Below are 16,906 nucleotides of genomic sequence, written 5' to 3' on the forward strand. Positions count from 1 at the left end.
CGGGTGAAATTTGATCGCATACGTTTTGGAACCGGGCTGCCTCCTAGGCGTGAGCCAGGTGCCCGTTCAAAGCCCACGGCGACGTCTGCTTAAAACAAAAGTGATGTAATTAAGCATGTGGGGTAATGAGTAGCATATGCTAAATGTATTGCCATATCTGCCTTACCAATGAAAAGTCGTTTGAAAATAAAAAATATATACTTTATGGAAATGATATGTACGTTTCTGGACAATGCACCATGCTGCCTTGTTAACAAAATGACCAAGCAGCACATATTATTGTTCTTTTTGAGTAGGTACTCCTCCCTTACCGCTTTTCCCCGTTCACGTCACAGTCGATAGACCGGTGTCTCGCGGCTCAGCATAATCGAATCCTCCCATTGTCGGAGTCTTTCTGAAGGGCGTGACAGGTGTGGTATGTTAAAAGGATGGACTAACTACCCAGGTTGTTGTTATTCTTTTACTTTATATGCAAGGACGCTAGCGCACCTTTCTTATAACGTTCATTGTGTTGTAGTACAATAAATCAACGTTTGGGATTTTTTTGTTTGTTTTGTACGGGTTCACGTCTTCACTTGTGTGCTGCCATCCTGTTAGAAGGTAACCGATTATTGAAGACTTAGTTGTTAGCTATCTGTCTAGTTTTGCATGGGAACGCAACTCAAGGGCAGAATAACTTGGCTAGTTTTCATTTTGGACTAGTCTTTTTTATTTTTTATCCAACCAGGTTTTTCGCACTCGGTCTCCTGTCCTTCGCTCTCTGTATCTAGACATGTTTTGATATATCAGGTTTTATGCAAAGCAAAACAGTTGCAGCGGAATTAACTTTCGACTCTACGGCATATGTATTACCATTCAGTGAATACCTCACAGAACAAAGCTGAAAGGGTTCATTTGAAATCTGGTTTGATCTGTCAAGGCTTGCCTAGTCGCCATGGAGAGGCAGAACAGTCACCAAGCAACTTATTCTTCCCAACACCCATTTGTGCACACGTTGAAACTGACCAGGGCGCAGTTAATAAGGGTGAGTTGTCTTATTATGCTTGAGGAAATGTGGTAAGAGCTGCACAACGATCTCATACCTCCAAAACATGCTAACCTCTCACCATTATGCCTAACCTGATCAGCCGCCAGTGGGCGTTATGGATCTCCACATGCCCGGCAGGCTACATTATATTTATACCACTTTCACACTGATCATTATTCACGATTGATTAATGATTATCTGTAATCATGGTAGCGTCCACATTTGAATGTAGTTCATTAAATGAAGTGTTCAGAAATATATAATATTCTTATTTATAATAAAAATGACACTACATTATTCACCATTCAGTTACTATTGGGCACAACATGATCCGAAAACACAACCAAAACAAAATGCAAATGCCTCCAACAAGTTGGTAGTCAACAGGTTTGATGTAGTCATTGCGTGCTATGAATATGGGACCGTAAACTAAACTTTTGTCTACTTTAATACACTATAAGGGAATTTGTCCAAATACTTATACACCTTCAAATAAAACAGGTTTGAATGAAAATAACAAATAACAAACCCACAAATAAAAGGTGACATTCTGTACTGTCGACTCATGAAATATTTGATCTCAAATTCAAAATGCTTGAGTATAGAGGCAAATTAAACGTTTTAGCTTTACTGTCCAAATAAATATGAAAGGGTTGTATGTCTCTGTGTGCAATGCATGTATGATACAGTTGAAGTCATTAAAACTCGTTTTTCAACCACTCCACAAATTTCTTGTTAACAAACTATAGTTTTGGCAAGTCGGTTAGGACATCTACTTTGTGCATGACACAAGGCATATTTCCAACAATTGTTTACAGACAGATTATTTACCTTGTAATTCACTGTATCACAATACCAGTGGGTCAGAAGTTTACGTACTCTAAATGTACTGTGCCTTCAATACAGCTTGAGAAATTACGGAAAATGGTGTCATGGCTTTAGAAGCTTCTGATAGGCTAATTGACATAATTTGAATCAATTGGAGGTGTACCTGTGGATGTATTTCAAAGCCTACCTTCTAACTCAGTGCCTCTTTGCTTGACATCATGGGAAAATCAAAAGAAATCAGCCAAGACTTCAGAAAAAAAAATTGTAGACCTCCACAAGTCTGGTTCATACTTTGGAGCAATTTCCAAATGCCTGAAGGTACCACGTTCATCTGTACAAACAATAGTACGCAAGTATGTACACTATGGGACCATGCAGCAATCATACCGCTCAGGAAGGAAAAGTGTTTTGACTCCTAGAGATGAGCGTACTTTGGTGCGAAAAGTGCAAATCTATCCCAGAACCTCAGCTAAAGACCTTGTGAAGATGCTGGAGGAAACAGGTACAAAACTATATATATATCCACAGTAAAACGAGTCCTATATCGACATAACCTGAAAGGCTGCACAGCAAGGAAGAAGCCACTGTTCCAAAATCAAAACCAGACTACGGTTTGCAACTGCACATGGAGACAAAGATCGTACTTTTTGGAGAAATGTCCTCTGGTCTGATGAAACAAATAGAACTGTATGGCCATAATGACCATCGTTATGTTTGGAGGAAAAAGGGGGAGGCTTGCAAGCCGAAGAACAACATCCCAACCGTGAAGCACGGGGGTGGCAGCATCATGTTGTGTGGGTGCTGCAGGAGGGACTGATGCACTTCACAAAATAGATGGCATCATGAGTGGGAAAAATATGTGGATTTATTGAAGCAACATCTCGAAACATCAGTCAGGAAATTAAAGCTGGTCGCAAGTGGGTCTTCCAAATAGACAATGACCCCAAGCATACTTCCAAAGTTGTGGCAAAATGGCTTAAGAACTGACCTCAATCCCATAGAAAATGTGTGGACGGAACTGAAAAAGAAACAAAAGCTGAAATAAATCATTCTCTCTACTATTATTCAGACATTTCACATTCTTAAAATAAAGTGGTGATCCTAACTGACCTAAAACAAAAAACTGAGTTTAAATGTATTTGGCTAATGTGTATGTCATCTTCTGACTTCAACCTACCCTACGCAACATAATATCCTCCATATATGATCATATCCCTGTCCCTCCCATCCACAGGGCATGGTGTTGGGCTCCATCCTCGTCCCCATACGAGTTTTTCTGGCTGTCCTCTGCTTCCTGATCATGTGGCCTATTGCCCGGCTCCGATTGGCTGGCCTCTCAGAGGCGGAACGGTCCCGGCCAGTAACGACTGGGTGGAGGAGATGGTTACTACACCCCATCATCTGGTTCCTTAGCCGGGCAGTGTTTTTCTTCCTGGGGTTCTTCTGGTTCCGGGTCAAAGGTTGTAGGGCAGGGCATAAGGAGGCTCCTGTGTTGGCAGTGGCACCTCACAGTAGCTTCCTGGATATGTTGGTGCTGACGGAAACCCAGCTGCCTACGGTGGTGTCTAGATCAGAGAACCAAAGCATTCCCGTTATAGGGGGTGAGTGTTTTGTGGGAGACTTGGAGAGTTTCTGGGTCAAAGTTGCCCTTTTAAAGAGACAGGGTATACATTTTTCTTTGGCATCACCTTCATTAAAATAATCACATACATTTTCACATCATACACATTTAACCCAGTCAGTCCATCATTAATACATTCACTCACAAACAACCACTGTCCCAACTGCACTAGATAAGTACAGTGCCTTGCGAAAGTATTCGGCCCCCTTGAACTTTGCGACCTTTTGCCACATTTCAGGCTTCAAACATAAAGATATAAAACTGTAATTTTTTTTTGAAGAATCAACAACAAGTGGGACACAATCATGAAGTGGAACAACATTTATTGGATATTTCAAACTTTTTTAACAAATCAAAAACTGAAAGATTGGGCATGCAAAATTATTCAGCCCCTTTACTTTCAGTGCAGCAAACTCTCTCCAGAAGTTAAGTGAGGATCTCTGAATGATCCAATGTTGACCTAAATGACTAATGATGATAAATACAATCCACCTGTGTGTAATCAAGTCTCCGTATAAATGTACCTGCACTGTGATAGTCTCAGAGGTCCGTTAAAAGCGCAGAGAGCATCATGAAGAACAAGGAACACACCAGGCAGGTCCGAGATACTGTTGTGAAGAAGTTTAAAGCCGGATTTGGATACAAAAAGATTTCCCAAGCTTTAAACATCCCAAGGAGCACTGTGCAAGCGATAATATTGAAATGGAAGGAGTATCAGACCACTGCAAATCTACCAAGACCTGGCCGAATACTTTCGCAAGGCACTGTACATATACCGATACAGTCTACTTTGCATTTAGTAGTCCAACAGCACAAGGAACTAATGAATATTTGAACACAACTCTCATGACCCTCTTCTGAATGTGTGCTAAAGTTGTATTTTCCCTCCTTTTCTTTCACACCTTCCCCCCCTTAGTCTCTTGTCTCTTTGTCCTGCACTCTTTCCCCACCTTCCATCTTTCTCCTTCACCTTTTCCATCTCCTCCTCTCCTCCCTCTTCCTTGCCACCTCTCACATTTCCCTGTCTGTTCTCTCTAGTCTCTCTCATGTCCCTGTCTGTTCTCTCTAGTGTCTCTCTCTCTCATGTCCCTGTTCTCTCTAGTGTCTCTCTCTCTCATGTCCCTGTCTGTTCTCTCTAGTGTCTCTCTCTCTCATGTCCCTGTCTGTTCTCTCTAGTGTCTCTCTCTCACATTTCCCTGTCTGTTCTCTCTAGTGTCTCTCTCTCACATTTCCCTGTCTGTTCTCTCTAGTGTCTCTCTCTCTCTCACATTTCCCTGTCTGTTCTCTCTAGTCTCTCTCTCTCTCTCTCTCATGTCCCTGTCTGTTCTCTCTAGTGTCTCTCTCTCTCACATTTCCCTGTCTGTTCTCTCTAGTGTCTCTCTCTCTCACATTTCCCTGTCTGTTCTCTCTAGTGTCTCTCTCTCTCACATTTCCCTGTCTGTTCTCTCTAGTGTCTCTCTCTCTCTCTCTCATTTCCCTGTCTGTTCTCTCTAGTGTCTCTCTCTCTCTCTCTCATTTCCCTGTCTGTTCTCTCTAGTGTCTCTCTCTCTCATGTCCCTGTCTGTTCTCTCTAGTGTCTCTCTCTCTCATGTCCCTGTCTGTTCTCTCTCTCTCATTTCCCTGTCTGTTCCCTAGTCTCACATTTCCCTGTCTGTTCTCTCTAGTGTCTCTCTCTCTCATGTCCCTGTCTGTTCTCTCTAGTGTCTTCTCACATTTCCCTGTCTGTTCTCTCTAGTCTCTCTCACATTTCCCTGTCTGTTCTCTCTAGTCTCTTCTCACATTTCCCTGTCTGTTCTCTCTAGTCTCTTCTCACATTTCCCTGTCTGTTCTCGCTCTCTCTCACATTTCCCTGTCTGTTCTCTCTAGTCTCTCTCACATTTCCCTGTCTGATCTCTCTCTTTCTCTCACATTTCCCTGTCTGTTCTCTCTCTCTCTCACATTTCCCTGTCTGTTCTCTCTCTCTCTCACATTTCCCTGTCTGTTCTCTCTCTCTCTCACATTTCCCTGTCTGTTCTCTCTAGTCTCTCTCACATTTCCCTGTCTGTTCTCTCTCCCTATATAGTTTAAGTCTCTACCTCTCCTCTCTTCAGTAGCACTTCAGTGGCGTTTGTCCTAATGAATATAATTATCATGTCAATTTGGCTATGTCACATTATAACAGCCGTTTGTATGGTTTGTCTTTTCTCTCTCTCAGCCCTCCTGGAGTTTAACCAGTCAGTGTTGGTAAACAGGAAGAATCCAGAATCAAGGAAACGGGCTGTCATTCAGATCAAAGAGAGGCTCAACTCCAATGGCTACTGGCCACAGGTAAGCAGGGATCAGAGGGCAGGGGTCAAAGGTCAAATTAGGCTCATGGGGGAACTGGTGTAACATAGAAGCCCTGCCTGAGACATGCAAACCCAATTGTTGCTAGCAGACTACAATGATTTCCTCTTGGTCTAATGGTTAAGACAGAAGACGCTGGTTCACATCCCACCAGTTACACATGAACCTCACTGCATCAGTCTTGCGTCATATAGCACTACAACTTTGTTGACTTGCAATACCAGTATGTCATGTTCGAATAATGTTACTGGCGGCCAACAATGAACTTTACTGATGAAGGGACGGCTTTCATAGAACTGGTTTAACACACCTCTTTTCATCAGTCCCTCCTCCGAATGAACCTTCCTGATGGGACAACATAGAACTGGTTCTACGAACTCCCTTGCTTTCTAAATTCCCATCGCTCTCATTGTCTCTATTCATCAAACAGTCTCCCTTTCTCTCATGGCCAGATGCTGATGTTCCCAGAAGGCACCACGACGAACGGCACCACTCTCATAAAGTTCAAACCTGGTGAGATTTAGACCTGGGTTCAGATAATATTTGAAATCTTTCAAATGCTTTTTGCCTTTGCTTTAGCCTGCCTAGGGTGCCAGATGGGCGGGGTTTGCACTTTTGTGACTATTCTACTGGTTCCATTGTGCCAGTCAAGCTCAATCAAGCCCAGATAAAGTAGTTGAGATAATTTAAAATAGTATTTGAACCCCGGGTTGGTGAGAACATCATAAAGAATGTTGCTTCTTCTACACCTAAAGTAATGGATGGTGTGTTGTGTTACAGAGGGGGGTGAGCTGACTGGTTTGCTGTTCTGTCTCCCTCCTAGGTGCCTTCCTAGCTGGAGTCCCAGTCCAACCTGTCCTGCTGCACTACCCCAACAAACTGGTGAGTAGACTGGACTGCGTCAGTATTGGGATACAGCAGAGAAATTGAGTGTCAGAACGGAGGGATGGGAGCGCTGGCTCCAGGGGTGCATGTTGTCAGGGGGAAGCAGCACTGTCACTCGTAGTTTACACACCGACGCAGCGGAAGGTGTAGGGTGAAATCATACATACATTTGTACTGACTCTACACACATCCCCTCACATACAATCACTTCTGCTACTCTGTTTATCATATCCTGTTGCCTAGTACCTTTACCCCTATACATATCTACCTCCATCTCTCCAGTATTCCTGCACATTGTAAATATGATATTGGAACTGACCCTGTATATAGTACCTTTACCCCTATACATATCTACCTCAATCTCTCCAGTATTCCTGCACATTGTAAATATGGTACTGGAACTGACCCTGTATATAGTACCTTTACCCCTATACATATCTACCTCCATCTCTCCAGTATTCCTGCACATTGTAAATATGATATTGGAACTGACCCTGTATATAGTACCTTTACCCCTATACATATCTACCTCAATCTCTCCAGTATTCCTGCACATTGTAAATATGGTACTGGAACTGACCCTGTATATAGTACCTTTACCCCTATACATATCTACCTCCATCTCTCCAGTATTCCTGCACATTGTAAATATGGTACTGGAACTGACCCTGTATATAGTACCTTTACCCCTATACATATCTACCTCCATCTCTCCAGTATTCCTGCACATTGTAAATATGGTATTGGAACTGACCCTGTATATAGTACCTTTACCCCTATACATATCTACCTCCATCTCTCCAGTATTCCTGCACATTGTAAATATGGTATTGGAACTGACCCTGTATATAGTATGCTTACTTGCTACTTGTGTTTATCTTGTTTTGTTCTACGTTGATATTTCTAGTATTACATTGTTGGGGTTAGAGCTAGCAAGAAAGAAAGACTATGCACTGTACGTGTGCATGTGACATTGGCACTAGATGCTTATCTTGGGTCAGTTTTACATTTCCCCCCACTAATGGCTAAGGTTGGGCTTGTGGGATTTTAACCCAGAGCGCATTGGAATTGTGACTGAGAGCACCCTACCTTGTCGTATAAAAAAAAACTAGCATGTAGTTTCTAAATAGTTCATTTTTGGATGTTGGAACTCTCCTGGCCCCACAGCATGCCTGTACAGTCAGACGTAGGCCCATGGGTGATATACTGTCTGCACATGGCAGTTCACCTTCTAGAGTTATTATTTCTATGCCTTTTTAAAAACATGCTTACTTTCTAGGATACTGTGCGCTGGACCCACAGGGGAACTACCTGGTAAGACACCATCTATATGAAATAAAAATGTCTAATAATCATTCAAATCAATCTTTATTTGTCCCATGCGCCGAATACAACAAGTGTTGACCTTACCGTAAAATGTTTACTGACAAGCCCTTAACCAACAGTGCCGTTCAAGAACTAAAGTAAAACATAATAAAACAGTAACACAATAAAATAACAACGAGGCCATATAGAGGAGGTACCGGTACCGAGTCAGTGTACAGGTTAGTTGAGGTAATTTGATGTGACTATGCATAGATGATAAACAGCGAGTAGCAGCAGTGTACAAAACAAATGGGGGGAGGGGTGGTGGCCATTTTATTAATTGTTCAGCAGTCTTATGGCTTGGGGGTAGAAGCTTTTGAGGAGACTTTTGGACCTAGACTTGGCGCTCCGGTACCGCTTGCCGTGTGGTAGCAGAGAAAACAGTCTATGACTTGGGTGACTGGAGTCTCTGACAATTTTATGGGCTTTCCTCTGACACCGCCTATTATATAGGTCCTAGATGGCAGGGAGCTTGGCCCCAGTGATGTACTGGGCCGTACACACTACCCTCTGTAGAGCCTTACGGTCAGATGCCAAGCAGTTTCCGTACCAGGCGGTGATGCAACTGACCAGGATGCTCTCGATGGTGCAGCTGTAGAACTTTTTGAGGATCTGGGGACCCATGCCAAATCTTTTCAGTCTCCTGAGGGGGAAAAGGTTTTGTCGTGTCCTCTTAATAACCGTCTTGGTGTGTTTGGACCATGATAATTTGTTGGTGATGTGGACACCAAGGAACTTGAATCTCTCGACCCGATCCACTATATCCCCATCTAAGATTAATGGGGTCCTGTTCGGCCCATCTTTTCCTGTTGTCAATGATCAACTTCTTTGTCTTGCTCACTTTGAGGAAGAAGTTTTTGTCCTGGTGCCACACTGCCAGTTCTCTGACCTCCCTATAGGCTGTATCATCGTTGTCGAAGATCAGCCCTACCACTGTTGTGTTGTCAGCAAACTTACTGATGGTGTTGGAGTCGTGTTTGGCCACCCAGTCATGGGTGAACATGGAGTACAGGAGGGATTTAAGTACGCACCCCAGAGGTCCCAGTGTTGAGGATCAGCGTGGCAGACATGTTGTTGCCTACTCTCACCACCTGAGGGCGGTCAGTCAGAAAGTCCAGTGCAGAGGGGTGTGTTTAGTTCCAGGGTCCTTAGCTTAGTGATGAGCTTCGTGGGCACTATGGTGTTGAACACTGAGCTGTAGTCAATGAATAGCATTCTCACAAAGGTGTTCATTTTGTCCAGGTGGGAAAGGGCAGTGTGGAGTGCAATAGAGATTGCATCATCTGTGGATCTGTTGGGGCTGTATGCGAATTGGAGTGGGTCTAGGGTTTCTTGGATAATGGTGTTGATGTGAGGCATGCCTTTCAAAGCAATTCATGGCTACAGATGTGAGTGCTACGGTTTGGTAGTCATTTAGGCAGGTTATCTTCGCATTCTTGGGCACAGGGACTATGGTGGTCTGCTTGAAACATGTTGGTATTACAGACTCGGTCAGGGAGATGTTGAAAATGTCAGTGAAGACACTTGTCAGTTGGTCCGCGCATGCTTAGAGTACACGTCCTGGTCATCCGTCTGGCCCAGCAGCTCTGTGAATGTTGAGCTGTTTAAGGGTTTTGCTCATATCGGCTACCGAGAGCGTTATCACAGTCATCCAGAACAGCTGGTGCTCTCGTGCATGCTTCAGTGTTGCTTGCCTTGAAGCGAGCATAAAAGGCATTACGCTCGTCTGGTAGGCTCTCGTCACAGGGCAGCTCGCGTCCGGGTTTCCCTTTGTCGTCTGTAATAGTTTTCAAGCCCTGCCACATCCGATGAGCGCCAGAGCTCATTATCAACTTCATTATCAAATCTCAATTTAACATACATATTATTGGAAACAAGTTGTCAATATATGATATTTCACTGATTGGTGGGAGTGTTTTTTTCCTCCAGGGTTGAGGCATTGTGGCACACCTGCTCTCAGCTCTACACTAACGTTACTGTTGAGGTAAGGCCATATTGTCCATAATCAGAATGACCACTCACCGAAGAAGAATTTCCTGTTTTCTCATTGGCTGTAATACCTGTCAGTAAAAAATGTATGTTCTCTTATTGGCTACAGTACCTGCCAGTATACACCCCCTCCCAGGAGGAGAAGGATGACCCTAATCTGTATGCAGACAATGTCCAGAAACTCATGGCCAAGTGAGTCTACACAGCGTTTGTGTGTAGTTTGTGGACGTTTCCCACTGTTTGGCATGTTGTGGTCTATTTTGCCTCTGTATTTGCATAATATATACTTGGCTATCTGTTTGCTTTGGATGCATGTATTTTATGAATTTGTGTAGATGATTCTAACATCTGTAACCTCTTGTGTCTATCAGGACCCTGGGCATCCCGGCTACAGACCATGTGATGGAGGGGCGTGTTCCTACCAGAAAACTGGGAGGGCTCTCCCTCCCCCTAGAACCACCTGCCAGAGAAACTCTCTCTCTGCTGCATAAAGACGGGTAAGAGACGTGTGTGTACACTACATGACCAAAAGTATGTGGACACCTGCTCGTCAAACATCTCATTCCAATATCATGGGCATTAATATGGAGCTGGTCGCCCTTTGCTGCTGGGCCCCTCATCTCTCTCTCTCTCGCCCCTTTCATCTATCACTCTATCTTGCCCCTGTCATCTCTGTCTTGCTTGTTCTCTCATCTCCCTCCGCTCGCTCGCTCTCTCTGCTCCTCTTATCTCTCTCTCCCCCTCATCTTTCTCTCTCTCTCTCCATCCTCAGTCTCAGAGAGGTCGAGGTGGAGGCAGCACTGAGTAAGATAATTGACAGGTGTCAGTCAGAACAGGGTTGGAGGGCTGGTGTGGATGAGCTGGCACCACTCCTGGGACTGACAGACAGACAGACTGCTGCTAAGATCTGTGGACTCTACTCCAAGGTAAACTACTCCAAGGTTAAAATGGCCACCACCAACCGGCGTCAAGTGTGGTGTGTGTGTGTGTGTGTGTGCTTCTGTGTCGTACTGAAGTAGTAGATTTCCATAAGTATTCCTTGGTGTTGTGTACTTTGCATACTCTGTGTATGTGTTAACAGTACGTGTGTGTGTGTTCCAGGATGACGAGGTGGACCTCAGACAGATCTATTTAAGTGTGACATCAGTCTCTGGGCTTCTGGGATTTAAGTCCCTCCTTCACACTGCATTCACTGTAAGTTCTGCTCCAAGTGTGTGTAGAGTAGATGTAGAACCCCAGTGTGTGTGTAGAGTAGATGTAGAACCCCAGTGTGTGTGTAGAGTAGATGTAGAACCCCAGTGTGTGTGTGTAGAGTAGATGTAGAACCCCAGTGTGTGTGTAGAGTAGATGTAGAACCCCAGTGTGTGTGTGTGTGTGTGTAGAGTAGATGTAGAACCCCAGTGTGTGTGTGTGTGTGTGTGTGTGTGTAGAGTAGATGTAGAACCCCAGTGTGTGTGTGTGTGTGTGTGTAGAGTAGATGTAGAACCCCAGTAGTGTGTGTGTGTAGAGTAGATGTAGAACCCCAGTGTGTGTGTGTGTGTGTGTGTGTGTAGAGTAGATGTAGAACCCCAGTGTGTGTGTGTGTGTGTGTGTAGAGTAGATGTAGAACCCCAGTGTGTGTGTGTGTGTAGAGTAGATGTAGAACCCCAGTGTGTGTGTGTGTAGAGTAGATGTAGAACCCCAGTGTGTGTGTGTGTGTGTGTGTAGAGTAGATGTAGAACCCCAGTGTGTGTGTGTGTGTGTGTGTGTGTGTGTGTGTAGATGTAGAACCCCAGAGAGTAGATGTAGAACCCCAGTGTGTGTGTGTGTGTGTAGAGTAGAGGTAGAACCCCAGTGTGTGTGTGTGTGTGTAGAGTAGATGTAGAACCCCAGTGTGTGTGTGTGTGTAGAGTAGATGTAGAACCCCAGTGTGTGTGTGTGTGTAGAGTAGATGTAGAACCCCAGTGTGTGTGTGTGTGTGTGTGTAGAGTAGATGTAGAACCCCAGTGTGTGTGTGTGTGTGTGTAGAGTAGATGTAGAACCCCAGTGTGTGTGTGTGTGTGTGTGTGTGTGTGTAGAGTAGATGTGTGTGTGTGTGTAGAGTAGATGTAGAACCCCAGTGTGTGTGTGTGTGTGTGTGATGTAGAACCCCAGAGTAGATGTAGAACCCCAGTGTGTGTGTGTGTGTGTGTGTGTAGAGTAGATGTAGAACCCCAGTGTGTGTGTGTGTGTAGAGTAGATGTAGAACCCCAGTGTGTGTGTGTGTGTAGAGTAGATGTAGAACCCCACGATATGAAGTTATACTTGGTATGTACGATATGAAGTTATACGTTTGAACCTATAACTGTATGTACTATACGTAGCCTGGATCCCAGATCGGTTAGTGCTCTTGTCAACTCCAACATGTTTGGAATGACAATTCAATAAGGAGTTGGCAAGGGAGTAGAAATAGACTGGCACCCAGGCGGTATGTCCGGTTACTATGGTATAAAGAGGAAGCTTTAACCTATATACTACATGAATATATTTTACATAGAGAGTATATAAATGGTGTATATTTACATAAATGTATATATTTGAACCCAGTGTAAACTGTCTGCAGCTGTATGACAGAGAGTGTAGTGGCAGTCTGACTGCAGTGGGCGTGTCTGACCTGATGGGGGCGCTAGTGGGGAGTCCCCAGTACCACACAGAGGAACTGTACACTGAACTGTCCTTGAGAGGAGCGCCCACCGAACGTAAGCCCAGGCACCCATCCACTAACAATGTTGACATTCAAATACATGAATAACTTGAAATGTATCTTGATTATTAGTGGTGTATTAGAAACTTCTCCGCCTGTTTGTTGGGCACAAACCAAGTCTGTGATTTGACCCTAGTTATGGCTGTTTCTCAATTCGTCTTTCTGCGATCCCTCGCAACCCATCTCCTCGCCTCCTTCTCAACAGCATTCGAGAAGTTCCAAGGACCTTTTTCTCCAATGAGAAGGAGGCAAGGAGAGCAGATGCAAGGAATCGAGGAAAGATGAATTGTGAAAGCCATGTCCTGTTGTTCGTCCCACTGTCCCTTGGAACTGCAATGCTATGTGGTTGTATTTCTACAGAAGACCTGTTCAGTGTGCTGACCACCCACCCCACCTATCAGAAACTGATCAGCGAGTACTTCACACCTGAGGGGATGGAGTCCACACCATCATCCTCTCCTCTGACCAAAGGGAAGGCAGGGAACAACAATGCAGGATCGCCTAGCGACAACAGAACGGCCTTGCCTTACAAAACGGCTGATAACGGCTCTCCTCTGCCCAGTAAGAAGAACGACTAAGTGAAGGAACTCTGAAGCATACTGATAGAATTCCTAGAACGGACTGGGCAGTTATTACAGATTAATCTATATGGGTGGGCTTACTTACAAAATGGCTGCCGGTTATACATCGACTTGAATGGGGAGACCCTTCTAGGAATTCTATTTCTAATGGGGCTTACGCCATTTTGTGAAATTGAAGAAAAACCTAAGGCAGCTCAACAGTATCGACAGTAATGCGAATATAACACGCTGTTCTCTAAGAAATCAAAGGGAACGACTCCTAGTGAACTAGTACGTATGTCTTTCAGATGGGTTATATGTGGTCTTTTAAGACTTGTTTACAATGTCATAGCTACATAGCTAGCTATGATTGTTACACAATTCTCTGGATCTGCCTGTCAAGATGCTGGGAAAATAGTATCACGGTAGTGTTTATTTATAAATGTAAAATGATTTTAATCAAATTAAGAGTGTCTGTCTTATTTTATACTGCTTGAAATGGGATGTGGTATGTGAATTTGTATTGTTTTAATGAACAAAATATACAAACCAAATGATTATGTAAATTACTATTCTCAGGATTTTGTATTGTATTTTACATTTAATCTATTAAACTGAACATTAAACCTTTGGACTCCTTTTGTTTCATTGTAGCCTTATTTTAAAGAGGCCTTTTTCCTTTGAAGTTTGTTTCTCCCATCCTTCCGCCCTCTTTTCTCACTCAGTCTCTGTCTTTTACCCACTCTCTGGCTCCATCTCTCTCTCACTCTGTCCATCTCTGGCTTTCTCTTGGGTTCTACTTTCTCTCTCTTCTCCTCAGATGTGTGCCCCTCTGCCTGTGTTGGTTCATCCTCCTCTACTTGACTGAGCTTGGCTGGGATGGGAGGATGAATGGTCTCTCCCTTTCTTTTTCCTCCCTCTGTTTTTCCTGCCCTCCGTTCAGTTACAGGGGACAGAACTGTTTCCATCTCCCTTTTCCCTTCACTGGGTTTGGTTCTGGATGCTGGAATGGTCTTTACCTCTATTTTGTTTTTGTTTCCTGTTATCTTAGCATCGGTTTCTACCGTCTCTATTTGTCCTTTGGAGGAGGAGGTGGATTCCTCCGTTAGTCCTCTCCTGTTTTTAGTTTGAAGCTTTTTAAATCCTAAATGGCTCCCTTCTTCAGATTGAACCACTACTTGTCTTTCCTCCTTCCCTCCCATATCCCCACTCTCTCCTGCCTTCCTTTTCATTCCTTTACGGTTTAGACCCCTGTTGGTTATGAATGCATCGTTCTCCATAGTCCCTTCCCCCTTGATAGTTTTACTTTTCAGATTTTCTGTCACTTGCTCTTTCCCCGTCTCCTCCTCTGCAGTGTTTGTGGACTCTTCCTTCTGCTCCTTCCAGCCCATTACGGCTTTAGCATGCCTCGTTCTTGCCATGGGACTTGGAATAGGAAAAGACTTTTCAGTCCTCTCCTCCTTTGTCTTGTTCCCTTGTTTTCCTGTCTCTTTCTCTGCTGGTTTTGGTTTATCCTCTTTCTTTCCCTCTACACCCTTCCTTCTTGCTCTAGTCACAGGACGTCTAAGACTAGGCTTCTCAATCGTCTCTCTCTCCTTTTTCCCCATCTCTCCATCTATCTCCATATTTGCTGTGCTCTGCTCCTTCTCGTCTTTCCTTTCGACCTCGTTCTTTCCCCATTTCCTTCTTGTCATAGGACTGAGCCCTCTCCACGTCACCTTCCCTGAGGTTGGCACGTCCTCCCGCTCTTCTCTCCCTCCCTCTTCCCTCTCTTTATCAGTGTAGATATTAGGGGTAGTAGCCAAGGCCTCTTTTTGAGCTGTGTGCGGATTCTGTTCTTTCTTACACTCTTCAGCTCTCCAGTTCCCTCTAGTTGTGATCATACGGCTTGTCGCAGTACTAGTCATGGGACAGGGGTTTTCAGTCCTCTCCTCTACCTCATCCCTTTGTTTCTCTGTCTCTTTCTTTGTGTTTGGCTTCCCTTCTTTTTTCTCTTCGGCATCTTTTCTTTTCTTTCTTGTCACAGGAGTTAGAGTTCTGGGCCTTTCAGGTCTTTGCTCTTTTCCCTCGCTGTCTTCTTCATCCATCTCCACAGATGTCACTTTATTCATTGTGTTTCCTGGTTTGGGCTTCTCCTTCTCTGCTGCTCTGCTCCTCCTTCTTGTGGTTATCATAGGACTTGGGATAAAACGGGGCTTTTCTGTCCTTTTTGCCTCATCCTCTTTCTCTGTCTCTTTCTTCGCCCTTTTCGATGACTCCTCTTTCCCCTTCTCTGCAGCTTTGCTACTCCTCCTTGCTCTTATCATAGGTCCTGTCATGGTACTTGGCTTTTGTGTCTTATCCTTTGCCTCGTCCCGTTGTTTCAACGTCTCTCTGTCTGCCTCCGTTTTCTGGCCTTGACGCTGTTGAGGCTCTTTCAGTGTCACCTTCACTCTATCAGTGTTAATATTAGGAGCAGTAGCAGCCTTGAACTCCGTCTGCACCGCCCTGTCACTCTGTTCTTTCTCTTCAGCCCGTTCTCTATTCACAGCTTGTCTCTCTCGTCCTTTCCTTGACGGTCTCTGTTTCTTTTTCTCTGTTTTCTCTTCCATCTTGTTTTCGGTTGCTATTACTTCCCCCTCTTCTTCTTCTCTAACTGCTACTTCCCTCATTTCCATTTGCTCAGTTTTCTTTACTACCTCCTTTTCATTTTCTATTTCTTTCTTCCCCTCTTCTGTTTTCATGGTGTCCTTCCTCCGTCTACTATCTCTCTGTTTCTGATGTCTAGTTGACCTCTTGCTGTTTCTGCTTGGATTCGCCTTTGACGTCTCTTCAAGTCTTCCAACGATCTCGTTCCTCTCCTTCATTCTCTCTTCGTCTTTTTCTCTCCTCTCTGTATTCCCTCTATCTGCCCGTTGACCGGTTTGGGTGGACTCTACCTCCGACTCAGTCTCTCTCTTCTGCTGCTTCATCTCTTTTACCTCCATCTCCGCCTCCTCTCCTGTCTCCACCCCGTCTTCTCTCTCTCCATCACTCTCCATCTGTCCCTCGGTGCCACCCAAAACTGTCTCTCCTTCTGTACTTCCACGAGATGCTGGGGTGAGGGAGTGTTCCACCTCAACCTGCCCCAGGGTGAGGAGGGTGTGTGCGGTAGAGATGTTGGCCGTCTCCCTTGTGCTGTCCCTGGGCGTGTATGACTGGAGCTGGTCGTTGTTGACCCCTGTAGCCTCCAGACACAGGGGGAGTGGAGTGGACTCATCCCAGGCAGAGTGAGGGTGGAGCAGCCCAGGTATGGAAGCCTGCCTATCGGACATAGACTTATCCAAGTTCACCCCTTCTATAGGCTGGTTCCATGTTTCCTCCATTCTAGGATAGGCTTCTTCAACTGTCTCACTCATACAGTCTGACAGTAGGGTTGATCCAGGATCTCTGCTGCTTATGGATGGCGGTGAGCTCTCTATGTCTGAGTCCACCTGAGTGATAATAGGAACTGTACTGAGGTCAGCGAACTCCTTCACACAGTCAATAGCAGGAGAGTCCGGCGACGGTTTGTTGCCACCAGCTGAACCACATGACTCAGTGATACCAGAGGCTTCGGTGGCTGG

At 44.7% G+C, this 16,906-nt stretch overlaps 1 protein-coding gene across 3 annotated transcripts; it reads left to right on the top strand.

Annotated features, from left to right (window-relative positions):
- Positions 1-304: 304 nt before the first annotated feature.
- On the top strand, positions 305-13,956 carry LOC124007786 (lysophospholipid acyltransferase LPCAT4-like). 3 transcript variants are annotated; one of them, XM_046318547.1, is made up of 14 exons: positions 305-415; positions 920-1,024; positions 3,090-3,456; positions 5,671-5,783; positions 6,254-6,314; positions 6,625-6,683; positions 7,966-8,000; positions 9,981-10,035; positions 10,150-10,232; positions 10,412-10,537; positions 10,813-10,966; positions 11,142-11,234; positions 12,622-12,757; positions 13,123-13,956. In XM_046318547.1, exons 2-14 carry the CDS (start codon positions 935-937, stop codon positions 13,338-13,340), a joined length of 1,590 nt encoding a protein of 529 aa, XP_046174503.1. In that variant the 5' UTR covers positions 305-415; positions 920-934; the 3' UTR covers positions 13,341-13,956. The 3 variants fall into 3 exon arrangements, with proteins under 3 accessions (XP_046174503.1, XP_046174502.1, XP_046174504.1); XM_046318546.1 differs by lacking the exon at positions 305-415 and adding an exon at positions 425-600; XM_046318548.1 differs by lacking the exons at positions 305-415; positions 3,090-3,456 and having other exon boundaries at positions 425-1,024.
- The last annotated feature ends 2,950 nt before the right edge of the window (positions 13,957-16,906 follow it).

The sequence above is a fragment of the Oncorhynchus gorbuscha genome, linkage group LG21 (genome assembly GCF_021184085.1).
Source record: "Oncorhynchus gorbuscha isolate QuinsamMale2020 ecotype Even-year linkage group LG21, OgorEven_v1.0, whole genome shotgun sequence".
Lineage (NCBI taxonomy): Eukaryota > Metazoa > Chordata > Actinopteri > Salmoniformes > Salmonidae > Oncorhynchus > Oncorhynchus gorbuscha.